At 35.8% G+C, this 23931-nt stretch overlaps 2 protein-coding genes across 2 annotated transcripts; one reads left to right on the plus strand and one right to left on the minus strand.

Moving 5' to 3' along the window:
- Positions 1-2122: 2122 nt before the first annotated feature.
- On the plus strand, positions 2123-9614 carry LOC125675279 (uncharacterized). Its single transcript, XM_048912801.2, has 7 exons — positions 2123-2423; positions 2542-3247; positions 3358-3477; positions 5043-5202; positions 5566-5991; positions 7623-8115; positions 8253-9614. Exons 1-7 carry the CDS (start codon positions 2410-2412, stop codon positions 8254-8256), a joined length of 1923 nt encoding a protein of 640 aa, XP_048768758.2. The 5' UTR covers positions 2123-2409; the 3' UTR covers positions 8257-9614.
- Positions 9615-12179: 2565 nt separating this feature from the next.
- On the minus strand, positions 12180-23014 carry LOC125675280 (natterin-3-like). The gene is made up of 2 exons (XM_048912802.2): positions 22947-23014; positions 12180-14023 (listed from the first exon to the last, which is right to left on the minus strand). The coding sequence occupies exon 2, from the start codon at positions 14020-14022 to the stop codon at positions 13585-13587; it is 438 nt and encodes a 145-aa protein (XP_048768759.2). The 5' UTR covers position 14023; positions 22947-23014; the 3' UTR covers positions 12180-13584.
- Between the last annotated feature and the right edge of the window lie 917 nt (positions 23015-23931).

Consider the following 23931-nt stretch of genomic DNA (forward strand, 5'->3'; position numbering starts at 1 on the left):
ATGTTTTCCCCGTTACGATGTAAAGTGAAAATCATTGTCAAATGAGAATCATAAAATGTCTTTTGATTTAAATCTCAATCCGCACAGGGCATGGATCCAGGATTTCCAGCCCAATGAGTGGGATAGGGGTGCAGAAGCGTTTGCAAATGAAAGAATTAGTTTATTATTAGATTAAAAAAAAGAAAACCAAGATTGTTTTTACAATGATAGTGGCATATTTATGCATTATTAAAAGCTCTCCATTGTAAATGTTTACATAATTCCCTACCGTAACTGAATATCTAGGGTGAAACCAAATCATGTTCAAAATTAAGGTGCAGGTTTCATCTGGTTATATTTCATCTAATGGTGTTATGTATATAAGCTTTTTAAAACGAACTTTGATCATAAAATGTGAAAAAAGCACTTGAGCGTATTGCCACTTAAACTGAGGGGAAAATACTTGCAAAATTCCATATTCCAAATCACTAATTAGCAGTGGAGCTGGGGAGGTGGACAGATCTATTACTAAATGCAAGGTTATACATTGTAACACGAGAAATGTCATTATCTGTAGGAGCGTAGTACTAGTGCACTTTCTCACATACGAAAGATCTATGTTAACAAACACTATTTTGTAATTTAAGACTTCCCGATGTTACGTCAAAACGTTAACGAGATCTGAATTAACTAACATGACTGTGTCTGTTTGCACTCTCTGAGATAACTGTGTATGTTTATTATAAATATGCATGGTTTAGTTTGTCCGCTGTGACGTTATGCTGTCATCTCTTTTGTTCCTCTCCGGGTTAGAATAGGTCCTCAGTACCCCTTGCTTGTCGTAAGAGGCGACTAAATGGGGCGGTCATTCGGATGAGACCTCCCTCCCTGCTCATGGGCCATAAGCGCCGAGCATAGGCCTAAATTTTGCAGCCCTTCACCGGCAATGGTGACTTCTCCATATGAGTGAAATATTCTCGAGAGGGACGTTTAACAATATACAATCAATCAATACAATCTTTGATTTCGTATAACCTGTACATGTATCTTTGATGTCGCATTATCCGTATCTCTGACCAGAAATGTATGTTTGTAGGCCTATGTTGTTGGGGGGGGGGGGGGGGGGTTGTTGGGTTTTTTTCTCGTGTTATCGTGAACTTAAAGCTGTATGATCAGATGTTCATGTATTATTTTTGTACATAACTACTTTCAAGCTGATTAATTAGTGACTAAAATGACTAACTTTCCCTTAATTCCATGCTTGAAAACATTTACATGTAAAAGAAAACAGTGAAAAGATTATTTAGGTAGCTTTTATCTTTTAAAAAACCTTAATATGAAACTACCATGTATGTGAACAGGGTTTATTTTTTAAGTAAGCGCATCGTTGTCCATGCGAGTGTTAATATATCTTCTGGGCTGGATATCTCCACCGGAATCGCAAAAATAGGGGGTGGGGTGGAAACCATTTTTTTTTAAATGGGAAAAGAGATAATCTCATCTTGAGTATGACATTGCATATTTTCATGAACTAAAGATTAGAAAAAATTCAAAACATCATTGATTGATTTATACCTCGAGAAGTGTACTATAAACTAAATGTACTTAAAAGCCTTCTAATGACGGCCGATTATAAAAGTTGAATAACAAAACTCCTTAAGCTAAATTTAACTTGATTCATGTTGTGTAACATATTTGCAGTGTACGAGAACTTATAAAAATCTCATACCTATTTTAAATGTCGCTGTTGATCAAGAGATAAGTACAGCTGTTTAAATCATTATGGAGGTTTCTACCCATTAAGGCCGTTCGCTCGTTGTATTATCTATATATGTGCAATTTGTCACTCCCAGTAAATCTTTTTTTCTTAAATCAATCATCTTAAACCAACAGCGCTCACGGGTCGTGTAAGACTTTGACAATGTCCTTTTGTAAGATGTGTATTGCTCGAATAAGAATGGTTCTGTATGGACAAACCGTAACTATTGTCTACAAAACTAGACAAATCGTCTTGTGGGTATCTGATTTATTGTAAAGCGCGCCGTTACACTCACTTAATTTCAATTCAATTTATTATTGCAGACTGAAATACAAACAAACTTTATCCCATTATTAAACTAAAAGATTATTTTGCTATCGGCATTACTCAGACGGGGTACACCTAAAGAGGTGTGGGTTTTCTTACCTTAAAAATACTGTACGTATTTGTATTGCATAGAACAGGAGCTAAACCGCGAACGTTTAACGAGAGTGTCGCAAAATCTTGTGTACATATCGCGTCCTCTGATTTATTGAATAAATAGTGAAGAGTTTGCGAAAAAGATTATTGATTGTGCAATGTAACGTAAGTTTCAAGATAATGGGGGGAAAATCCGATAGCTTCATTAGAAATCTAAAAGGTTTTGCGGAGCTTTAAATTCCAATGATCGGATGTCCCAATTAAGGTAAGGTCTCTCTCTCTCCCTCTCTCTCTCTCTCTCTCTCTCTCTCTCTCTCTCTCTCTCTCTCTCTCTCTCTGTGTGTGTGTGTGTGTTTGTAATATCATTAGTTTTTATTATACAGGAACATGTCGAAGTTGATGTTAGACAAGGACTGTCAGCGTTTCTTTCGGGTGGGAATCCTGATTCTAAAACACGGAACAGAATTACTGCAGACGGTTCTGGATTTTTTTCTGCAGCAGAAACACATATCCCTCCGGGAACTTCTTTTTCAGTACCGCCACGAGCTATTTCACTCGTGGCAGAAGAACGGCTGTTGTGCCTGCCCTACCCACAAAGCAGTTTACTTTTCTGGCCATTTGCTGAAATCACAATACGAAGATTTGTTCACCCTTGTTCACACACGTAGTCGCGATTGTCAGCACATCAAAACGTCTGTACATGGACTTTGTAGCTGCCGATATGACGTCAGAAATGACGTCAGCAGCAGGAGTCTGGATATCATCGTCTTGTCTATGCTCCTATTAAATTTAGATGTTTTCCGTCTCGGTGATGATGTCACAGATGCTGTGTTGGAACTTCGTAGACTTAGAAACGAGATCATCTCTAAGGCCACTACCATCAGTCTTACGGAGGCGGACTTTATTTTATTGTGGAATAGAGCAGTTCCTTGTGTGACAAAAATAGCACACGTGATATCTATCCGCCGTAGCAAACAGATATCTGAAATCATAAGGACTCTTAGAGATGACCCTCTCCATCTTTATTCAGCTATGGTTGTCATCACCACAGTGCGTCATGGAAACCAGAGAGAGGTGTCCCTTTTGAAGGTTAATATTTCTTTAGATATGTTACTCAGTTTAACCGGTATGATTTTAATCGGTGTGATTTTGACCGGTTTGATTTAAGGTCGAGCTAATTGACGATCAATTTCTTTCAGGATTTGGAACACGTGCAGGAAATGTTTAATAACAAGCGCCAAGGCGAGCTCTTACCAATGTTAGACCTGGGATTGGAGGTGGTTTGTTCAACATTCGGTCAGTCTGATCCTGCACTGAAGGTACAGAGCGCTCATTAGATGCATAATATACATGCATTTACATTCCTAGTGTCATTGCCTGTGATATATTAGTTTTACAAATAGTAACGGTTGTCATTTTCTCATGAATGCACTACAGATCAGTTGTGAACAATGCACGTGTGAATTTTGATAGATTTCTTTTACGGCTGGGAATTCTGACAGAAACGAAAATACAATGTAAATGTAATTTTAGAAAAAAAATCATTTTTGAAAGTACATGAGGTTATGAACTGCAACGCTTCATGCCAACATATTTTTCCTGAACATTTCATATATCAGTTCAGTTTATAGCATGGAGCAGTACTTTAAGAGGTTCGCACCTTAGATTTGGAGTAATGTCATTGGGGGGGGGGGGGGGGGGGGGTGAGAGACTTGGTGTATTTTTAATGTCTACATTGAAGGAGAATTAGGAAACCAAAAAGAAAAACTGGGGTCGCAATGCTTGTTATTTAGCTACAGTGTTCTAAACATGACCTATTTGCACTTCAAATTGACTCAAAATTTATCCAATTAAACTTGATTTGTCTGTCGGTGTCAACACAACATATTTAACACAAATCAATCACTACACAAAATAGATACACAATCATGTCTTCTATCAATACAGATTTTGAAAAACAGAAGTTTGATACAAGTAGTGGAAATAATGAAATTTTTGCACTTGATATAAGAAAAACTTCATGATATCAAAGTTAACAGTTTAAAAGGACATATTACGAGTAATGCCAATTTCTAAAATTTTACAGTTTTCAAGGCCTTGTCTTAAAATTTCAAATCGAACTAAAATGGGGGTATGGTGGAGATAATTTTTTTCAAATTATTGGTGAAAATACTGAATTGTTATACACACCTTCGAGTAAATTAATTTAAACTTTTTAAAGAATCGGGTGTTCTGTTTGGAAAAATATATCAACAAAATTAATCAGTTACAACATTTGAACTAGTTCCAAGTCTGAATTACTTGTATCATAAATTATCAAACTGAAATACACGTATAGAAGATATAATGCATGAAACAGAAACTGTAATATCATGCAAATTTAGAACTTTTTGATTAATCAATCCTTCCACCACAAAATATAGTCCCTGTCAAACCCTTTCAAAATTTGAATTCACACATCTTTTTTTTAACTGGATAGAGTTCAGTGTAATATGTTTGCACCAATGAGATCAGTATTGAACCAGTAATTGCTTAGTTGAAGCATCCTTCGCAGTTATTCTCAGAGGCTCAGGAGCTGACTTCCTTAAAATGGGAGTCAATGAGGAGACCAGAGAGTATTGTTAATCTTCAGAGTTCAGAAGGAACATACAAAGTTCAAACGCGCTTCACGAAGAACGTCGATGTGAAACGTCGCAGTTCATATCCTCATGTATTTTCATAACATAAATGAAATCGATTTCTTAATAGCATCCAGTAGTATTAACTTTTTATCCATATCTAACTCATTAAACCTGTGTTATTGATTCACTATCTAGAGTAGTAATTTGATCACGTGATACCTTTTATAAACTCATTTGATTTCAACGTATCGCAATTTCTGTAGGAAATGCAAAACTCCAAGTTCCTGTTGAATGAAGGAAAAGTCAAAGACTTAATAAAAAAACTCTCAAGCTCGTGGATGCGAAAGCTTTCCAACACTCGACAAATGGTCAACGAGCAATCCGAGAATTGGCGTGAACAGTTGTGGGCCTCCGACCCTCTCAGTAAGTATCGTAAATAACAAGAAATTGATTGATTGTATATTGTTTAACGCCCCTCTCGGGAATATTTCACTCATATGTAGACGTCACCACTGCTGGTGAAGAGCTGCAAAATTCTGGCCTATGCTCGGCGCTTATGGTCATTGAGCAGGGAGGGAACTTTATCGTGCCACACCTGTTGTGACACGGGACCTCGGATTTTGCGGTCCATCCGAAGAACCGCCCCTTTTAGTTGCCTCTTATGACAAGCATGAGGTACTGAAGACCTATGCTAACCTGGATCCCCACGGGAAAATAACATAATAGCATTTAGGATGAAATCAAAATGCATACATCATATATGATTATAATTATGACATGTTTCAGGGTCGAACACAAGTGCAGATTTGGGATTTGTATCTTGTGGAGACAACATCCACGTATCCAACGATCGGCGATGTGCACTTTGGGAATTTTCTGAATCGGAAGGTGTGACGTTTAGTAATCGACCAATGGGGCACTTAGAACATATATGCATTGACGTCACGGGGAGTGGTGAAGTCGCACTTGGTGTACTAGAAAGTGACCCTGTCCTTCATAGGCAGAGGTTGTCTTCTTTTTCTACTTTTTCGGAACTAAAGACTGCCATCGTGGTGAAAACGTTCGACTCTTCCAACCGAGTAAAAATTTCCAGAGATTCTAATCAACTCCTTTTTTTCTGCGATGGTCAAAGATACGTTTTGAATACAGACCATGGAAGGGCGCCTTGGCTTGTGTTTTATTTGCGATTTGGAAATGTAGAAATTGAACTGCGTGAGTATATTGAATATTTTTTTTAACTCTCTTTAAGAGAAATGCATTAGCTAATAGTTAAGGGAGCTTATTCCGGAGATTGTTTTGAGAGATACACATGCATTTTATTGTTATTTCTAATAATTGCTAACTTTTGCAATTGGATGCAATGGACATTGCAAATACAACGAAATGTTTGTGAATAAATGCAAGTTATTTTGCAATTAAACGCAACATTTTTTATGAACTGCAAGCCGTTGCAAATAAAGTTCTTTTTGCAAATAAAGACATTAACAATGCATTTTTTAACTAGACACAATATGCAAAACCATTATAAATTTAGTGATCAAAAGTAAAAACTTTGCAATTAAAGGCAAATGTTGCGATAACATGCCCTGCTTTGGATCAAATGCTTAAGAAATTCACACTTTTCAAATATTAGTACAGTACCCCCATTAATTACAATGTTTAAAGGCAAAACGTTGCAGTTATTCAAAATAAGAAAATATACCTCGCTCAAAAAGTTGTAAAAGTCCGTTACACGAATAGTTCCACATCGTTGGTATTAAAACTCCATCACCGTTAGGTTAGGATGAATAAATGAAGATAACGAACAGTGATCAATCTCATAGCTCCTATAAAGAGTTGGTCAAAAACGGAGGGATCAGGTACCTGGGAGAAGTAAGCATCCCTTGGTGACCGGGCAGTTTTTATAGTTCCTGGTTGTTGCAAATAAAAATGTAAAGTCAGCCCTAATGTATTACAGTAAGTTGTATAAATGGACATTAATTTAGCGAAGATGGAGAGAAAAATCTTTGGCAAAATCAGGTATCGAACCCAGGACCATTACATTACTAGATGATCTTGTTTTTCTTAATTATGTGATCAAACCTCTGATCTATCTAGACCCATATACAAACTAAGGTGTATGTCCTTAATCCATTCCCTACATCAGCCGGCGGTGTATGTCCTTAATCCATTCCCTACATCAGCCGGCGGTGTATGTCCTTAATCCATTCCCTACATCAGCCGGCGGTGTATGTCCTTAATCCATTCCCTACATCAGCCGGCGGTGTATGTCCTTAATCCATTCCCTACATCAGCCGGCGGTGTATGTCCTTAATCCATTCCCTACATCAGCCGGCGGCGGAGTTGACTGGTCATCCTGACGGCTGTTACATGTATATACATGATCCACTATTTTGAATTAAATGAGATTTTCCTTGAATATGGTTTCCTAATGTACAGTAGCTAGAATACAGACTGGATTTATTAATGTATTGTATTCTTGTTCCGGAGAACGTTTGAGTCTGAATAAGGATACAAGAGTTGTTACTCCTGGCCAAGAATTGAAATCATTTTATCGATGCCAATATCAAATTCTCCGTTCTCTACATTTAAAATGTTGGAACATCCATGGATTAACCGTGGATTCTTCGACGTAAAAGGTCGTATTTGAAACTGTGACCTAAATGACATCGTTTTGTGTGACACTGTAATTAATGCCTTGAGTGTTGCGAATTGTCAAATGAACTGCACAATCTTTTAAGGTTATTTAAAGAATAAAGTCATGTTGAAATGTAAGTATTTTGCAAATTAAACAAATATTTAATTATCTTAACTTTTTATTTCATTTATTGAATTATTTTCAGAATCCACAGCAACCAATCCAATGAAATTCCATGACGTCATGGGAGACAATGTGCAGGCCACAGGGGGACAAAAACGTCTGCTGAGTCTAAAACACGGAAATTCGCGGTCCGTGTGTCGTCTGACTAGGCGTCTTAATTGCGGCGAGGAGGTCACTCTGTGTATCAAACAGGTGAAACCAGTAGACGTCCGAGCTATTCCATCCTATCTTCGTTTGGGTATAAGTGCTGACGGACTCCAAAACGGCTCATTGCATGATGACCAACCGTTCTCGTCAGCATCTCGCTCATGGCTGTTTACAAAGAATTTCGATGAAACATTGTGTGCTGGAAAAATTCATGTATCTATTTCCTTTAGCGGAGTTCTGACGTTTGTGAGCTCTAGAGGAATTAATGAGATTGTCAAACTGAGCAAGAGCGAAAAGAAAATGGGCGTAGCGATTATGTTTGAATTGTTTAGAACGGAATTAGAGATTGCTAGCTATAAAATCAAACGGTAGGTCTTAGCTTTCGAAATACTGTATTCAAAAGTGAATGTACATAAATCATATGAAGAACAAAATGCTTATTGAGATTTTTTTCATTAAGATCTATAGAATTCGTTGCAACTTTGCCAACAATATTTACTTTCAGATAGCAATTCAGTTGGATTTTGTCGACACCCAATTGTCAACCAAGTCCATATTTATACCACACGTGACCGTAAAAGCGAAGGTCCTGTGTCGCGGCAGGCGTTGGTACGTAAAAGAAATCATCACCGCTACGGCTATGAGCGCTAAGCATAGGTCTAGATTCCTATGGCTGGTGACGTCTCAATATGAGTGAAAAATTCTCAAATGAAAGTAAAACAATCAACCAAATCACTCATGTATACACACATATATCTGCGCAGCCGCTCTTAACCTTTATAAGTTTATAAAACGACGAGAATAATGTAACATTGACCCCGTCAAGACATGAAGGAGAATTTTCCTCCTAGCGTAAAAAAATGAAATGATGAAAAGATTTCCATTTGAACTTCCAAGTCAAAATATCAAATTTTAGTAACGTTAGAAAAAAAATATTGTCCCTCTTGTCACTGGGATTTCTGGTTTATTAAAATCTTACAAAATTTAACGGGAAAAATGTTTGACCCGCCTCTCAAAGCAAAACATGTGGATGACATCACGAGATATAGATCCTTACTTACACGGTGAATCACCGAGTTCATGGGTCAAGGAAAAATGTACAAAACACAGAGAACTCTAAGAGAAGGATATTTTCGCGCCTTTTCAGAGTGGCTAGGAATACAACGTGACTTTAATTTAGCTTACACACCGTCTTAAAGTGCAGTAATGCCAAAGCGGTATTAACACACACAAACAAAATTCTTTTCAATAACATCTTACAAATATCATCTTGAAACACTATTTACAATTAAGGTGTATTTGAATTGTGATATGAAGTAGAAAAGTTGTCATGTTTTGTGAGTGCAAGATTTAACGTTGCGTCTTCTATCCGTGTCTGATGACGTTTTCTCAATTCCTATACAGAAAAAATAGTTTGATATATTTAAAAATTATCCAAAGCAATTTAATTAACAAGGTATATCGAACTATTTTTTCTGAATAAGAATTGAAAAAACGTCATCAGACACAGGTTAAAATCTTGCACTCGCAAAACATGCCAACTTTGGTACCACATATCACAAAAAATATACGTAATACATGGATACAATTACTATACATAGAAAGTACACACCCTATATAGTATTAAGGCATAAAATTACCAACTTCTGAAAATAGGCCAAAATTGACCCTTACTGTACCTTCTCCTTACATGTAAAGGGACTGATTCATGATTTCCACAAACTACCCAAATTAACATCATTATTATAAATCATCAAACACTCGTATTAATGTGCTTTGGATGAAATATTAATAAGACATGTATATCCTTGTAAAGACATGTTATTATGAATTAATATTGATATAAATTAGTATTTGAGTCTCTAAATTGTTATGGATCCTTTCACCCTTTTTGAGTAATTAGTTGTACTGATCAAAATGGCTGCAATAAGTGGAAGTGCAGACGATTTTTTTCCCAGTTTTCAGTCATTTGGAGCTATACGGACTTCAGTTTATGAACTGAAGAGATTCAACTTAGAAATGATATCTAAAGCTGCACATTATATATTTTAGCTGGTTGAGTATTCAAACATTCTGTTTAGTCGTTTAGTGCCAGGGCCCAGCTAAAACTCGACCCAAAAATAATAAGCAATTTTCCGAATTCATTTCTGCATATTTTGGGAAGTATACGGAATTTCGCGATCAACTTTGACAGTAATGTAGATTGATTATGTATGGATAAATAAAAGGTGAAGACAACGAACAGTGGTCAATCTCATAGCTCCTATAAACAATACAAAATAGAGAGTTTGACAAACACGGACCCCTGTATATACCAGAGGGGAATCAAGTGCCTAGAAGGAGTAAGCATCCCCTGTCGACCTGTCACACCCGCCGCGACCCCTATATCTTGATCAGGTAAACAGAGTTATCCGTAGTCAAAATTAGTGTGCCAAGAACAGCTTAACAATCGGTATGAAACAAGTCAGACAACATTTGACTCAATGGTGGGTTGTATTGGCAAACTAGATCGTTATACACTGTAACGACCCTAGAATTTGCGAAATGCTGACTTATATAGATATATTAGAATATAAAATAGAATTTTATAGCATTTGGTTTATTGTTTTTTACAACGGCGAATTATGGCACCCTATATTTAGAGTTCTATACCTTTACTCTTTAATTAAAGTCGAACACAAGCGATATAATTGTCTGTGAGCATGAAATATTACATATCGATAGGACGGCAATTGTATAAGTTTCCAATTGCATTGATTGTTTTTATCAACACTTTAAAGTAAAAAAAGTTATGAACACATTTGCAACCCCCTTCCAATCATGTGTGAACATAAATGAGCAACTGTCCACACGCATGCGCTGCTTTGTGGTACCTGACAATGTTTTATACAAGGTATGTAAAGTTAATAGGGGATTTTCGAGTTCTTCCGTTCCGTGCGTATTTTGTGTTTTAGAATCTACCTAAGTCACGTGATTTGGCGATTTTTTTAAGGCATGCTTTCTTCCGGTTTAGCTAACAATCAGACGAGTTCGTTCATTTATTTTACTCAATGGTTTTGATACCGAATTCAAGTACCAGTGCCATTGGTGAGTGGCAGAGGGATGTAATACGGATTTACGCAAGAGGGGAAAACAGGCACGAAGCATAGTTTTTCAGGGAAGGGGGGGGGGTGTAGTCAGAGAATCCTTGACAAAATAAATAAATATATCAAAACAAACAAATCCTAACATGTTCTTTTGACTAATATTTAAAATCTTTCAAATTTGAAATGCATGGATGAAGGTTAAGTAGTGACATACGACTTATTATACCTCAATATACATTATATTCACACCTTTTAAAATTCAGGAGGGAGGTTTGAATGATTGATTGTTTTTACGACTCTTCGAGGAGTTTTCACTCATTTCTCATTTTAAGACACCAACAGCTTTAAGTTAAGTACCGCAAATTTAGACCCATGCTTAGCACTCAGGGCCGTAGCAGTGAGGGTTCTTTATCGTGCCAACGCCGGCGGGGCCGGGGTGGGGGTAACGTATCGTGTATATTGCATAAGAACCCAACCCCCCACCCCAATTCTGATTACTTGAATCGTAGGGAGAACATATTATGGATTCACTCCATAAATTGCGTTCGTACCATTCACTTCTGCCGCCATAAAAAGTCGGAGGGGGGGGGGTTGTGTCACGAAATATATCTTTATTTGTATATATAAATAATAGAAAGTTATGGTTGTTAAAATGGGGACCCCCCCCCCCCCTCCCACATTCTACGTGCATGCCTCAGAAGTACCGATATATCCATTATCGGATTTGCAATGCTGAAGTCGCCGTTCATTCCAATGGTGCCAAATACATGTATTTGTAAAGATAAATCATGACATAATAACTTTCAATAGCTGGTATATGTCCTCATTTAATTTTCCCCCACAATTTTATTGATGATTTCCGACAACTCAGTCATTCAGTTAGTTTTCTTTACCAATCGGCGGTTGACTTTCAAGAGCTTGAGATCAATTCTTTTTACGTATCTACACCAACATATTTGGAAAGGATTTCCAAATTTAGATTATAGGGCCAATCGCAAGTTTACATAGCCTTTGTATATTACTTTTACGGTAAAAGGAACAAGAAACACTTATCTATTACAAAAATTTCTTTAGTTCGATGATACTTGCATAGAATCAACGTCCATTTTAATATGTTTTGTATACACTTACACAAGACTTTGTGTATTTACGTTAACTATGATAAACCGGATATGACCATGCCTAAAAAAGTATGACGTCATAGTGACTAAATGCAGACTAAACACGGACATGGAAGAACTCGAAAATCCCCTATTATGTGACAATGTAAGAGCAATTCAAAGATCAGTATGGATATACTATTGACCTGTGTTTACGAGTATATATATGTACAGGCTTAACAGCGATATGATAGGAGGGTTTATTTTCAATCAAGGACACATTGAAGGCAGCTTTAGCATGTTAAAGAAAAAACAAAATAATCAAAAGTGAAAGAGCATGATTGATAGAACATAGTTATAAACAAAATCTTCATATTGCAATGTGCAATGTATAATTAACACACGTGACTACAGGTATAGGACGGTACTATGCCATCAAATGATTGAGAAAGATTTGTATAACCATTATTTTGTTGATACATGTAGTTGCTATGAATTTTGGTGAAAGATGATTTCGAATATTTTATCTGATGGACATAAAATAAGAAGAGAGAAAATGTGTTTTCGCATTCAGACATTTTACATTGTGGTACAAACTATTCTACAATCCTATATAATTTCAAGGTTAAAACAATGCATATTTTGAAACGATAAACTGCACTTGTACGTACTGCTCCTTGCTAAAATTCTAGGGTTAGAAATGACAGGTAATTACTGGTGTAGTGCTTTGAAATAGACAAGTTTTCTACAGGTACATGTAGCATGTAACATTGGTCTGATATGAATTGAAAGGTGTACACGGTTAGTGGTGCACGTGTGACTTGGGGTTATGTGTATTGCCGTTAAAACAATATCAGATGTCATATTGGTGTCAAATATTTTTGTTGTAAAAATTGATTTACAATTTCAATGACAAAAAATGGTATATAAACTTTTGTTAGAGATACGTGTGTTAGAAAATCTATTTAAAGGCGCTAAATGAAGCAAAATTACATTATAATTGTTTTCACGTACAGAAATTTATTTCTGTACATGTGTAATGCTCTATCTATTCAATAGAACCAACATCTTTATTTTGATAAAACTTAGTTTAAATTTTATTAATGATTATCGTTCAAATCGCGTGAACAATAATTCGCGTGTCGTCTGTTAATCAAGACTTATTACCTGTATTTTCGAAAACAAAAAGCAAGTATTTATATTTTGCAAGTGGCGCCTCTCATGTAATTACGCGATAATAAAATCCTCGCGTATTTATGTAGAAATATACAGTAAAGAATTCCCAAACATCAAAACTGGCGTTTAACGTGCAGCAATGTCTTCCCTAATACCTTTCAACCATATCAAACCCGGAAGCTATTATGACCCTTCAGACCTTTGATTGTCAAGTAGAATCCGATTTCATTAACACGCGTATATGTATATGTAAATAAATTGGTTGATTCTTGGACATTTCAGAATCTATAATCAGAAGATACAGCTGGCCGTTGTTTCCAATGCATGGATTCAAACATTTTGACTTAGAAAATAATTATATACTGCATAGTTACGGTTTTAAATTTTATACATGGGCTGAAAGAAATCTAGACATGCATTATTTGAAATATCACACTGCATGGAGTTTCCGGTTAGACAAAGTATGATCATGGAGTTATCTGATTTTGCACAGAACTTCGTAATCCTTTAAGTTGTGCTCCTTTCCGTGGTGACCAACATAGGCACACTTGTGAGGGAGGGCTGTGGCAATTTTACACGGAACCAGGCTTCCCGAGAAGTGGGCCCGGCCGACGTACGTGTCTTTGTCCGTCTGGTAGGCGCCATCGGGTACCTTTCCGTTCGACGCACGCATCCAATCGAAGAAACCTGTCGCGTTAGTCGGGTGAACCAGGACTTCATACTGTTTCATAACCTTCTCTACACAGCCATACGGAATGTAGGCTCCAGGAAGATGGAATCCACATTTTCCTGGCGTCAATATTCCGTGAATATTTGCCCTGGCAATAAAAAGTGGCCTGCCGTCTGCCTCGTATCCCGCTCTGATGGCCCCCTCAGGTATGTGACATCCAGCAGAGGTAACCCAGACCGCCATTCTGTCAAATAGTAAAAGTGACAAAATATGAAATATCCCAGTGTATATACATGTATGACGGGGTTTGAGGACCACTTAGCTCACTTTTATCTCAGTCTCACTTTTACCCTAGTTTCACTTTTATATCAATTCCACTTTTAAATCAGTTTTACTTTTATCTCGGTCTCACTTTTACCCTAGTTTCACTTTTATATCAATTCCACTTTTAAATCAGTTTTACTTTTATCTCAGTCTCACTTTTACCCTAGTTTCACTTTTATATCAATTCCACTTTTAAATCAGTTTTACTTTTATCTCGGTCTCACTTTTACCCTAGTTTCACTTTTATATCAATTCCACTTTTAAATCAGTTTTACTTTTATCTCGGTCGCACTTTTACCCTAGTTTCACTTTTATATCAATTCCACTTTTAAATCAGTTTTACTTTTATCTCGGTCTCACTTTTACCCTAGTTTCACTTTTATATCAATTCCACTTTTAAATCAGTTTTACTTTTATCTCAGTCTCACTTTTACCCTAGTTTCACTTTTATATCAATTCCACTTTTAAATCAGTTTTACTTTTATCTCAGTCTCACTTTTACCCTAGTTTCACTTTTATATCAATTCCACTTTTAAATCAGTTTTACTTTTATCTCGGTCTCACTTTTACCCTAGTTTCACTTTTATATCAATTCCACTTTTAAATCAGTTTTACTTTTATCTCAGTCTCACTTTTATCTCGTCTCTCATCTATAAAAAGGAACATTGAGACTTAAATCATATCAAAAGTAAGATCGTTTTACATATAGTTGTATGACTCCTGGGGTCAGGGCTACGCAAAGCAGAGCATCCCTGCAAAATACCAGCTAAGACATTTTAAATTTAAACTAGAAAATAAATCAAGAAATCACTGCCATCTATTTAACGAAAGATGAAGATAACTAACAGTGATCAATCTCATAACTCTTATAAGCAATACAGAATAGAGAGTTGGGCAGACACGGACCCCTGGATATACCAGAGGTGGGATCAGATGCCTAGGAGGATTAAGCATCCCCTGTCGACCGGTCACACCCGCCGTGAGCCCCATATCCTGATTAGGTAAACGTAGTCATCCACAGTCAAAATCAGTGTGCCAAGAACGGCCTAACAATCGGCATGAAACACGTCAGACAGCATTTGGCTTAATGATAGGTTGTATTGGCAAACTGATCGTTTAGCGACCATAAAATTTGTGAAATACTGACTTAAAACGAGACTGTTGGAACTCCTGCACCATCAACATTTTGCCAATAAACTCCAAAACGATTGCTCCAGAGTTACCGCTTGCAACTTTGATATTGTTTCATATGTGAGGTGAAGTCCGTAAGCTATAATAGAACCTTACTTGGTTAGTAAATAGAGTAAAATTAATTAAAAAATTTACACTTTCGTTTTCGATAAACTACCCTGAAATAGCAAAAGTGGCGGGTCCAAGCCAGTTTTCTTTTCTCCTTTTTTTTAATGACAATTTAAGATAATACGATATGAAGTTAATCTGTTGTTTATTGATGCTTGATTTTGATCTTACAGAAGAAATAAGATTTGATAATTGTTAAATAAATCAAAATATGCCTGTTCGTTTCCTCAATCTGTGATTTTAGTCATGGAAATTTCCTGAACGAAGCGAGGCAACATCATACAACCAATCGCACAACCTCGGGCCTTTCCGGCAAGTCGAGACAACATGATCAACAAAAAAATGTGTAGGCATTCAATGTTAGTTATACTTATGATAGTCTTGGCTAGGCCCATATTTATCATTTCATGAAGGTTTATAATTCTATCACTTATATACATCTCATTCAACGAAGGGCATCCGACTTCCCGAGACTAACGATCTGGCACATTGAAAGTTGTTTTTTTTAAATACGATATTCATCTTATATTTTCGATGCTGTAGATGTTTTCGTGATGTTACGACTAGCTTTTGTAATAATATATTAACAGTTACTGATATGTACAAACACATGGATAAGCACCAAAAAAATTATTTTTGTTGAATTTATTTTGTGATGACACAGATCTTGAAAGTAAGTAATAAATCGAAAACTGTCCAATATGTCATATATATCGAATGACCCGGGACAGTTCCGGGAAGTTTGCACTATATAACATAAAACATTTCACTGAAATTGGGATGTACACTACCTGACAGTGTCCAAGAAATGAAGTCACTGATTACAATATAGCAGTTTTTCTGTTTGTCATTCCAGTGGCGGATCCAAAGGGGTGAGGGTTCCGATTTTTGGTAAGGGGGGAGGGTAAAATCATGCATTTTGAAGGTGGACCCCCCCCCCCCCCCGTTTGAAACCCAAAATTAATTGTAGAACCCCCCCCCCTTCAAAAATTATTGGATCCACCCCTGCATTAATATACATGTAACGCATTATATTTCGATTACAGTGTTTTAAATTTTGAAATTATGAACGACCTTTGGTCAATTATCGGCATGACAGATTACAATTGCATTCACAAAATCATTATCTAATTTTCAATACGGAAAGAGATAATTTATGTTACATAAGGAACATTTGAATTGAAGCCCCAGGTGACTTCCATATGATATCAATAAATATAACGCATCTAGTGCACGCAATTCATCACGTCTTTCTATAAAACAATAAATTCGCAAAATTAATTCATTTCATGCATTAAATGATATACACATGTATCATATTATATTTCATGCCTAAATCTACTTCACATGTGTTTTAAATGAAACAGTTTGCGTAGTTTTCGAGTTTGAAAGCGATGAAATTCAAATCTTACGACATGCATATTTTCTTTGATCAATCGGAACTCCTCGAATGTCTCGCGTACTCGAGATCTATGCAAACTTCCACCAAAGTTCGTTTGCTCACAAACCAAACTCTTCCACTTAGGCATTATGGGATAGCGATTTCTTAGGCCGCGTATACTGTGACGTCACTGTAGAATGACGAAAAAACATAACGTCAAACGTAAACAACTTTCAAAACAAGAACGTAAACATCAAGTTCATTACTTTACACAATAATTTGAACAGAGTCTCCCTACTTTTTAATGATCTTTTGATAATTTTATGTTTAAAATAAAACCCACACTTTTATATTAATATCAATATCTTCAAACTTTTAACTGCGAACTACTTCTTTAGTGTTATTTGCCTACGTGATAATCGCGGACTCAGAATATACAAATCTGTATATTGTGGTGCGTCACATAGGAGAGGTCTATTCGTAGGTGACGTAATGAGGCCTCGACGGGGAGTTTGGAGATCTATGTAGAATGCGCGAGACATTCGAGGAGTTCCAATTGTTTCTTCGATATTTTACGCGCCATTATCTGTGACATCATATGTGACCTCGAGCAAGAATAAACAGATTAGATTTAATTGACCCCCCCCCCCCCCAAAAAAAAAAACCGAGAAAAACACCAACAACAACCAATTATCATATTAACGGCTTGTAAATAACACTGAATTAGGGTGTTTTGTGCCGTTTAAGGGTGTACTTGCTGTCAGTAGAGAGGATTTGGATTGTGCTTTTTCAATTTTCGAAGGAAGGTATGAGGAACAAGACCAGAATATTTTTTGTCGGCACAACGACTTTGCCCGTCTTTGCCATAAAAAAACAGTAGAATTTGTCCCTGTACTTTTTCAAACAAGTACTTGGACAAAGACGTAGATAAACTGCGAGAAAATGGTTCTATCGAAGCTACACTCGCACCAACTGACATTTACCTTGTAACAACATATAGGCGGAACTTGTGTTCGTAGTTTCTACCAACTGGTAGTTTTAAAAAAGAAATTTAAAGATAAAAATAATTGAACTTTCAATTGTAAATAATAAAATATGATATTTCCCAACTTTGGATTGAAGTATAATGCCTTCTTTTTTTTTAAGGAACGCGTACGTAACTTACAACAACAGCACGCCGTGCTCCCACTTCCTAAGTAACAACGTGTAGATTAAAAAAATAATGATTAATAAAATTGCTGAATAAAATAATTTAAAAGTATTGTGATTTTCACTATAAATTTGATGATTTTTATTTTTATTTTTTTCCCCCAAATGCACCCATGACAGTAGACCTAGTTGTCATTGATGATACGTAATCGTATCATAAGTTAGGCCTATTTAACTTATCCAAAAATAAATTTAATAATAATTGCACTGTTCGTTTTAGAAAAGCAACAACGCAAATCACAGTTGTTTAAAGAAATGGCATTACCAAATAGTATTTAGACAGCGATCTCATGTAAATATTCTTTATTTCGTACTCGCTTTCCTCGCTACATTTGGGTCGCTATTTGTATGCACTGGTGGCTAAAAGATATAAGACTCGGGAAATTTGTCAACATCGAAATAAATGTTATCCATCGTAAATAAATTAGACCCTTAAAACCCGAATTTTTAAAAATATCTAACACTACTTTTACAACAAGCTGATCGACGAAGGTAGCATATGACGTCACTGTACCACGTGCCTACCTATCTAATTAACTAGGCTTTTTGAAATCGGGGCTTAGATTTAAGTTCGTATTGTGGCTAATTATCCCAATACTTCAACGAACGAACTATTACAATTAATTTCTGTAAGCATAAGGAAGACAAAATGTATATAATTATGTATACTTTGAAAACACGAGATGTATCCTTTAATGTGTTCGTTTCTAACGCCTTGTGTCCTTTATAGATAGTTGATTCAAAAGTTTTTCTACTCACGTTTCTTGTATAAAATCTCAAATATATATCTGCATGGCATGTGCTGTCAAAATATATTTTTGTTGCATTTATTCTGTTCATCATATACATGTATGTGAAATGTACGTTTTAAGTGTGTCATAGACCTGAACTGAAGAGAAAGTATTATGTGTACCGCAATGGCCTTCGATTGTTCAATAGCACTAAAACGCGAAGCACGCATCAGGAACTTTTACAGTCGAAAAAAAGCATACAAGGTCCTATCAGCTAGACTGAAGCGTCAGTACAAACGGACAGAGGGAAATATGTTGGACTACTTACGTAAACAAAATCCTAAGGCATTTTATTCAAAGTGTGAAATGAAAAAAAGAAAGAGACCAAACTCTGATCCATCTATTTTCTTTGAGCACTTTAAAGAACTGGTATCGCAAGCACCTACACCATCAGAAGAACACTTTACCAATATTGATGAAACTATATTTGAGGAGCTTGATTGTGAAATAAGTGGGGGGAAAATACTTGACGCAATTAAAAGATTAAAACGAGAGAAATCCCATGGAACTGATTTGCTGTTGAATGAATATTGTATTGAATTTCAGAGTTGTATTTTGCCTATTATTCACAATTTGTTTAATAGAATTTTTAGAACAGGTGTTTTTCCTCATGCATGGTCAGAATCCATAATTGTTCCAGTACATGAAAAGGGTGATACGTCAGATCCCAACAATTATAGAGATATTAGTTTAGTGAGTTGTTTTTGTAAGTTATTTACTTCGATTTTAAACCAAAGACTTGTACAGTGGTCTTACAACGATGATATAATAACTGATGCTCAGTTTGGGTTTCAGCCTCACATAGGTACAACAGAAGGTATTTTTTGTCTGTCCTCAATTATTAATATGACGCTTTCTTTAAAAAAAAAAAATGAGATTATATTGTTGTTTCATAGACTTCAAGAAAGCATTTGACTCTGTTGATCGAATTAAATTGTGGAAAAAGCTCAGCACATATGGTATTAGAGGTAAATTACTACGCATTATCCGGGTTATGTATCAAAGCATGAAATCTAGTGTTAAATCTGCAGGTATGATGTCAGATTTTTTTTTAAAGTAACGTAGGACTATTACAAGGAGAAGTGTTATCTCCCATCCTTTTTTCGTTATATGTGAATGATTTTGAAGAAGAATTTTTAAAACACGATATTGTGCCATTACAGTTGCGAGAGCTAAACTTGTATGTTTTGATGTATGCAGATGATATGGTCGTGTTTGCTGAGCTTCAAAATATGTTAGATTAGTTAAATGAATATACAACTGACTGGGATCTTACTGTTAATGTTGATAAAACAAAAATTGTTATTTTTAGGAATGGAGGTAAAATCAAACATACAGAAAAATGGAATCAGAATAGTCAGCAAATGAAGTTGTTGATAAATTTGTATACCTTGGTGTTTTATTTAAGCTTAACGGTACCTACAATCTTACGCAAAAACAATTAGCCTGTCAATGTAGAAAATCTATGTTCTCATTAAAATCAAAAGTTAAAAATATGTGCTTTAACACAGAAACACTATTGGCACTTTTTGACATAGATGTAGCAAGTATCTTGAATTATGGTTGTGAAGTATGGGGAAGCCATAATGCCAGAGATATAGAAAAGATACAGTTAGAGTTTATAAAATCTGTTTTAGGTGTGCGAAAAAACATAAATTCTGCCTCGGTGTATTTTGAAACTGGGAGGTTACCTATGAAAATCATTCGATTCTTCAGAATGTTCAAATTTTGGTTTAAAGTGTTGCGTAGTGAAAATTGTATAATTAGAAATTGTTACGATGAATTATATTACAACTGTGATAGAATGAAAAATTGTAGCAAAAATTGGGCTTATTGCATTGAACAAAAATTGTTCGATATAGTGTTAGGATATATTTGGTGTGATCAGGAGAATGGAACTTCTAAACTTTTCTTTCCTATTATAAAACAGAGGTTGACGGATATGTGTGTTCAAAGCTTAGTTGAACAAATTAATTGTTCTTCAAAGTGTATTATTACAAACATGTTATTGGTAAGTTTTCGTTACAGTATTGCATTTGTAAACCTATACCTAATATGTATAAAAGACACATTTGTTGAATTAGACTATCCTCTCATAATCTTGAAATTGAAACAGGCCGCCATAACAATATACTTAGAGAAAATAGAGTATGTAAATTTTGTAAAAATGACATAGAGGACGAATACCACTTTATATCAATTTGCCCTCATTACGAGGAATTTCGACATAGATATATCAAAAAGTATTATTGGCAAAAACCACCTGTTTTCAAATTTGTACAATTATTAAGTGTTCATAATGTACACGAACTTTGTAATTTAGGGAAATATTCATGTCTTGCACTTAAGTTGCGAGAAAACCTTGTTTAAGTCATTCTCCGTTGCTTGCTTGAATTAGTACACAGCCATACAATGTCATTTTTATGTATTTATGAAATTGATCTGATAAGCAATAATAATGTCTATTTTTTTTTTTCAGTTCAAGTTTCTTTTTAATTGTGTTATAGTACGAGTTCAAATTAAGATTACCGGTTGCTTGTTCACGCTTCAATATCTGCGAGGGACACTCTACAGTCCCTGATGACAGCCAGGGGAGACGACTCCATTATTTTACAGTCCCTGATGACAGCCAGGGGAGACGACTCCATTATTTTACAGTCCCTGATGACAGCCAGGGGAGACGACTCCATTATTTTACAGTCCCTGATGACAGCCAGGGGAGACGACTCCATTATTTTACAGTCCCTGATGACAGCCAGGGGAGACGACTTTACTATTTTAAAGTCCCTGATGACAGCCGGGGGGGGGGGGGGGGGGGCTCAAGTATTATACAGTCCCCAAAGACAACCAAGGGAGGGAACCCAATTATTCTACAAACCCTAATGACAACCAGGGGAGGCGACGCCACTATTCTACTGTCCCTGATACCCCTAGAAGACACCTGCACCTTGACAACTTGTACCCGTCATTACACTATTCATGATCTAAAGTGACCCTTCAGTTCCTTTACAACACCTGTAAATTCATACTGTCGTCCTCTTAAAGAGCTCCAACACCTGTAAATCAATACTGAGGTCCCCTTAAAAAGCTTAACATCAACAGGATTCACTCCCAATACGTACACTCTCTCAGATCTTCCGAATTTCTATCTCAATCTTCGCTTAGTAACTTCTACTTCAAGTAATTTGCTATGCATAATTTGTATTTTGATTGGCCAAATCACCCCCAAGCAAGTATTTTAGTCCGCCGTGTCTTTTATTGTTTCATATGATGAGCTTCTGTTGTGGTGACGTAAAAGAGTTGATTGCAGTTGATGTGCAGTCTAGTACATTTATCTCTGTTTTATATACGCATATGTACGTGTGTTTATTCTCATTTCCATTTCACTTGCAGTCATTTCAAATTTTCAAAGATTTGATGTCTTTTGTTCACAATGATTTTATCTAATGTCATGCATTGAATTACTCTCAATGTCCTGTCCATAGCCGTATAATGGTCGTGAAGCACCTGACATAAATATATCGATTTCATGTTGATGTCATATTTGTTATAGAGAATATATCTTCTTCCTCCATACAAACAAACGTATTTTTAAAACACTGTTGCTATAAATAGATTATGTTGATCTTTGATTCCTTAATATAAATTTCCTTGTGTTTCAATGATATGGAGGAATAAAAAAACAAATTAATAATATTTATCTATAGAAAGATAGGAAAAATCCTTTCTCGGATGGACAATGTCGAATGCATGATACATACTTCTCAAACAAATACTATAATGTTAAAAATATATCTATTTTTCTATCTATTTATAAATCACACAAAATGACAAACGACAAAAACTGGTCGTGTTATTGCTTTATATATATCCTTATTTATCTGACCTCGTAACTACAAAATGTATATATAATCATATGATTCTGTACATAATGTTGGAGAGCTGTTTCTCTCTCTCTCTCTCTCTCTCTCTCTCTCTCTCTCTCTCTCTCTCTCTCTCTCTCTCTCTCTCTCAATTTTAAAGTGTACAAAAAGTGATTGTACAGTTATGTGTTTGAGAAAGTGTCCAATATATTTTAGAACTGCACAACCATTCTTTTTATATTTAAACAAATAAATATATATATTATATATATAAAAATGTCGCGATACAAATTCACTTACCTCTTTCACGAGCTTGGAGTCTTGTCTGTGATTGGAATGTCAAAACATGCGTAATATTGATGTGAAATTTGAGGAAGGAAATCGCACGATGCAACACAGAAGTACTCGACTCTCTACGTGCACGTTTTCATGTTTATAAACAGAAAAATGAACTGGAATACAACATATTTCCAAGAATTTGTTGTGTGCTCTCAGATCTGTCTGTCCGTCCGTCTGCAGATTTTAGTCAAACTTGATACAAATCATTCTTCGGTAAATGAGATTTATATAAAGGGCCATGTCCCCTTTAAAGAGGAATATAATGAAGAAAAAATGCCCCCCCCCCCCCCCCCGAATAATGAAGAGTCACTTAAAAATCGTTTTTATGAATTACTGGACCAGAAGTAGGATGTTACATTTTTTCATGCGGGTACATGGGAAAATCTGTAAATATTCTCTCAAGAACAATAGGACCATAATTAGTCTTATTAATGATAATTGATTAGTCTCATCAATAATAATTGATTAGTCTTAGTCATATGCAAGCATTCCCATGTAGTGCAGAATCGCGTTTATTCAAACTGTAATCCCAAGAAGGTTAGGGCCTTAATATGGGACCAAAATTTTACATGGCAATAGATAGGGTGGATGTTTCTTCTCAAGGAAAACAAATTCGTGATTAAGTTTTCTCCGATAGTGCAGATTCAAGTTTTTACAAGTTGTGGCCTTTGGAAATAAGATGTCATTTAAAAAAAGAAATGGGTAAATATCTCTACAATCAACCGCTGGACCATGATTAGTACCTGGTTAGATGATATACAAGCATCTTTAGATACAACACCTTCAAGGTTGTTCAATTCAAGAGCCCCGAGAGTAGTGTGGGGCTACAATCGGAAATCCAAGTTTGATATTAGAATACGCAGGAAATTGTTTAAAAGGAGGTACTCTTAATCGTCATAATGGCTGACTTCCTTGTAAAACATGAATGGAAATGAATATATCAGTA

The sequence above is a fragment of the Ostrea edulis genome, chromosome 3, assembly GCF_947568905.1.
Source record: "Ostrea edulis chromosome 3, xbOstEdul1.1, whole genome shotgun sequence".
In the NCBI taxonomy this organism is placed as follows: domain Eukaryota; kingdom Metazoa; phylum Mollusca; class Bivalvia; order Ostreida; family Ostreidae; genus Ostrea; species Ostrea edulis.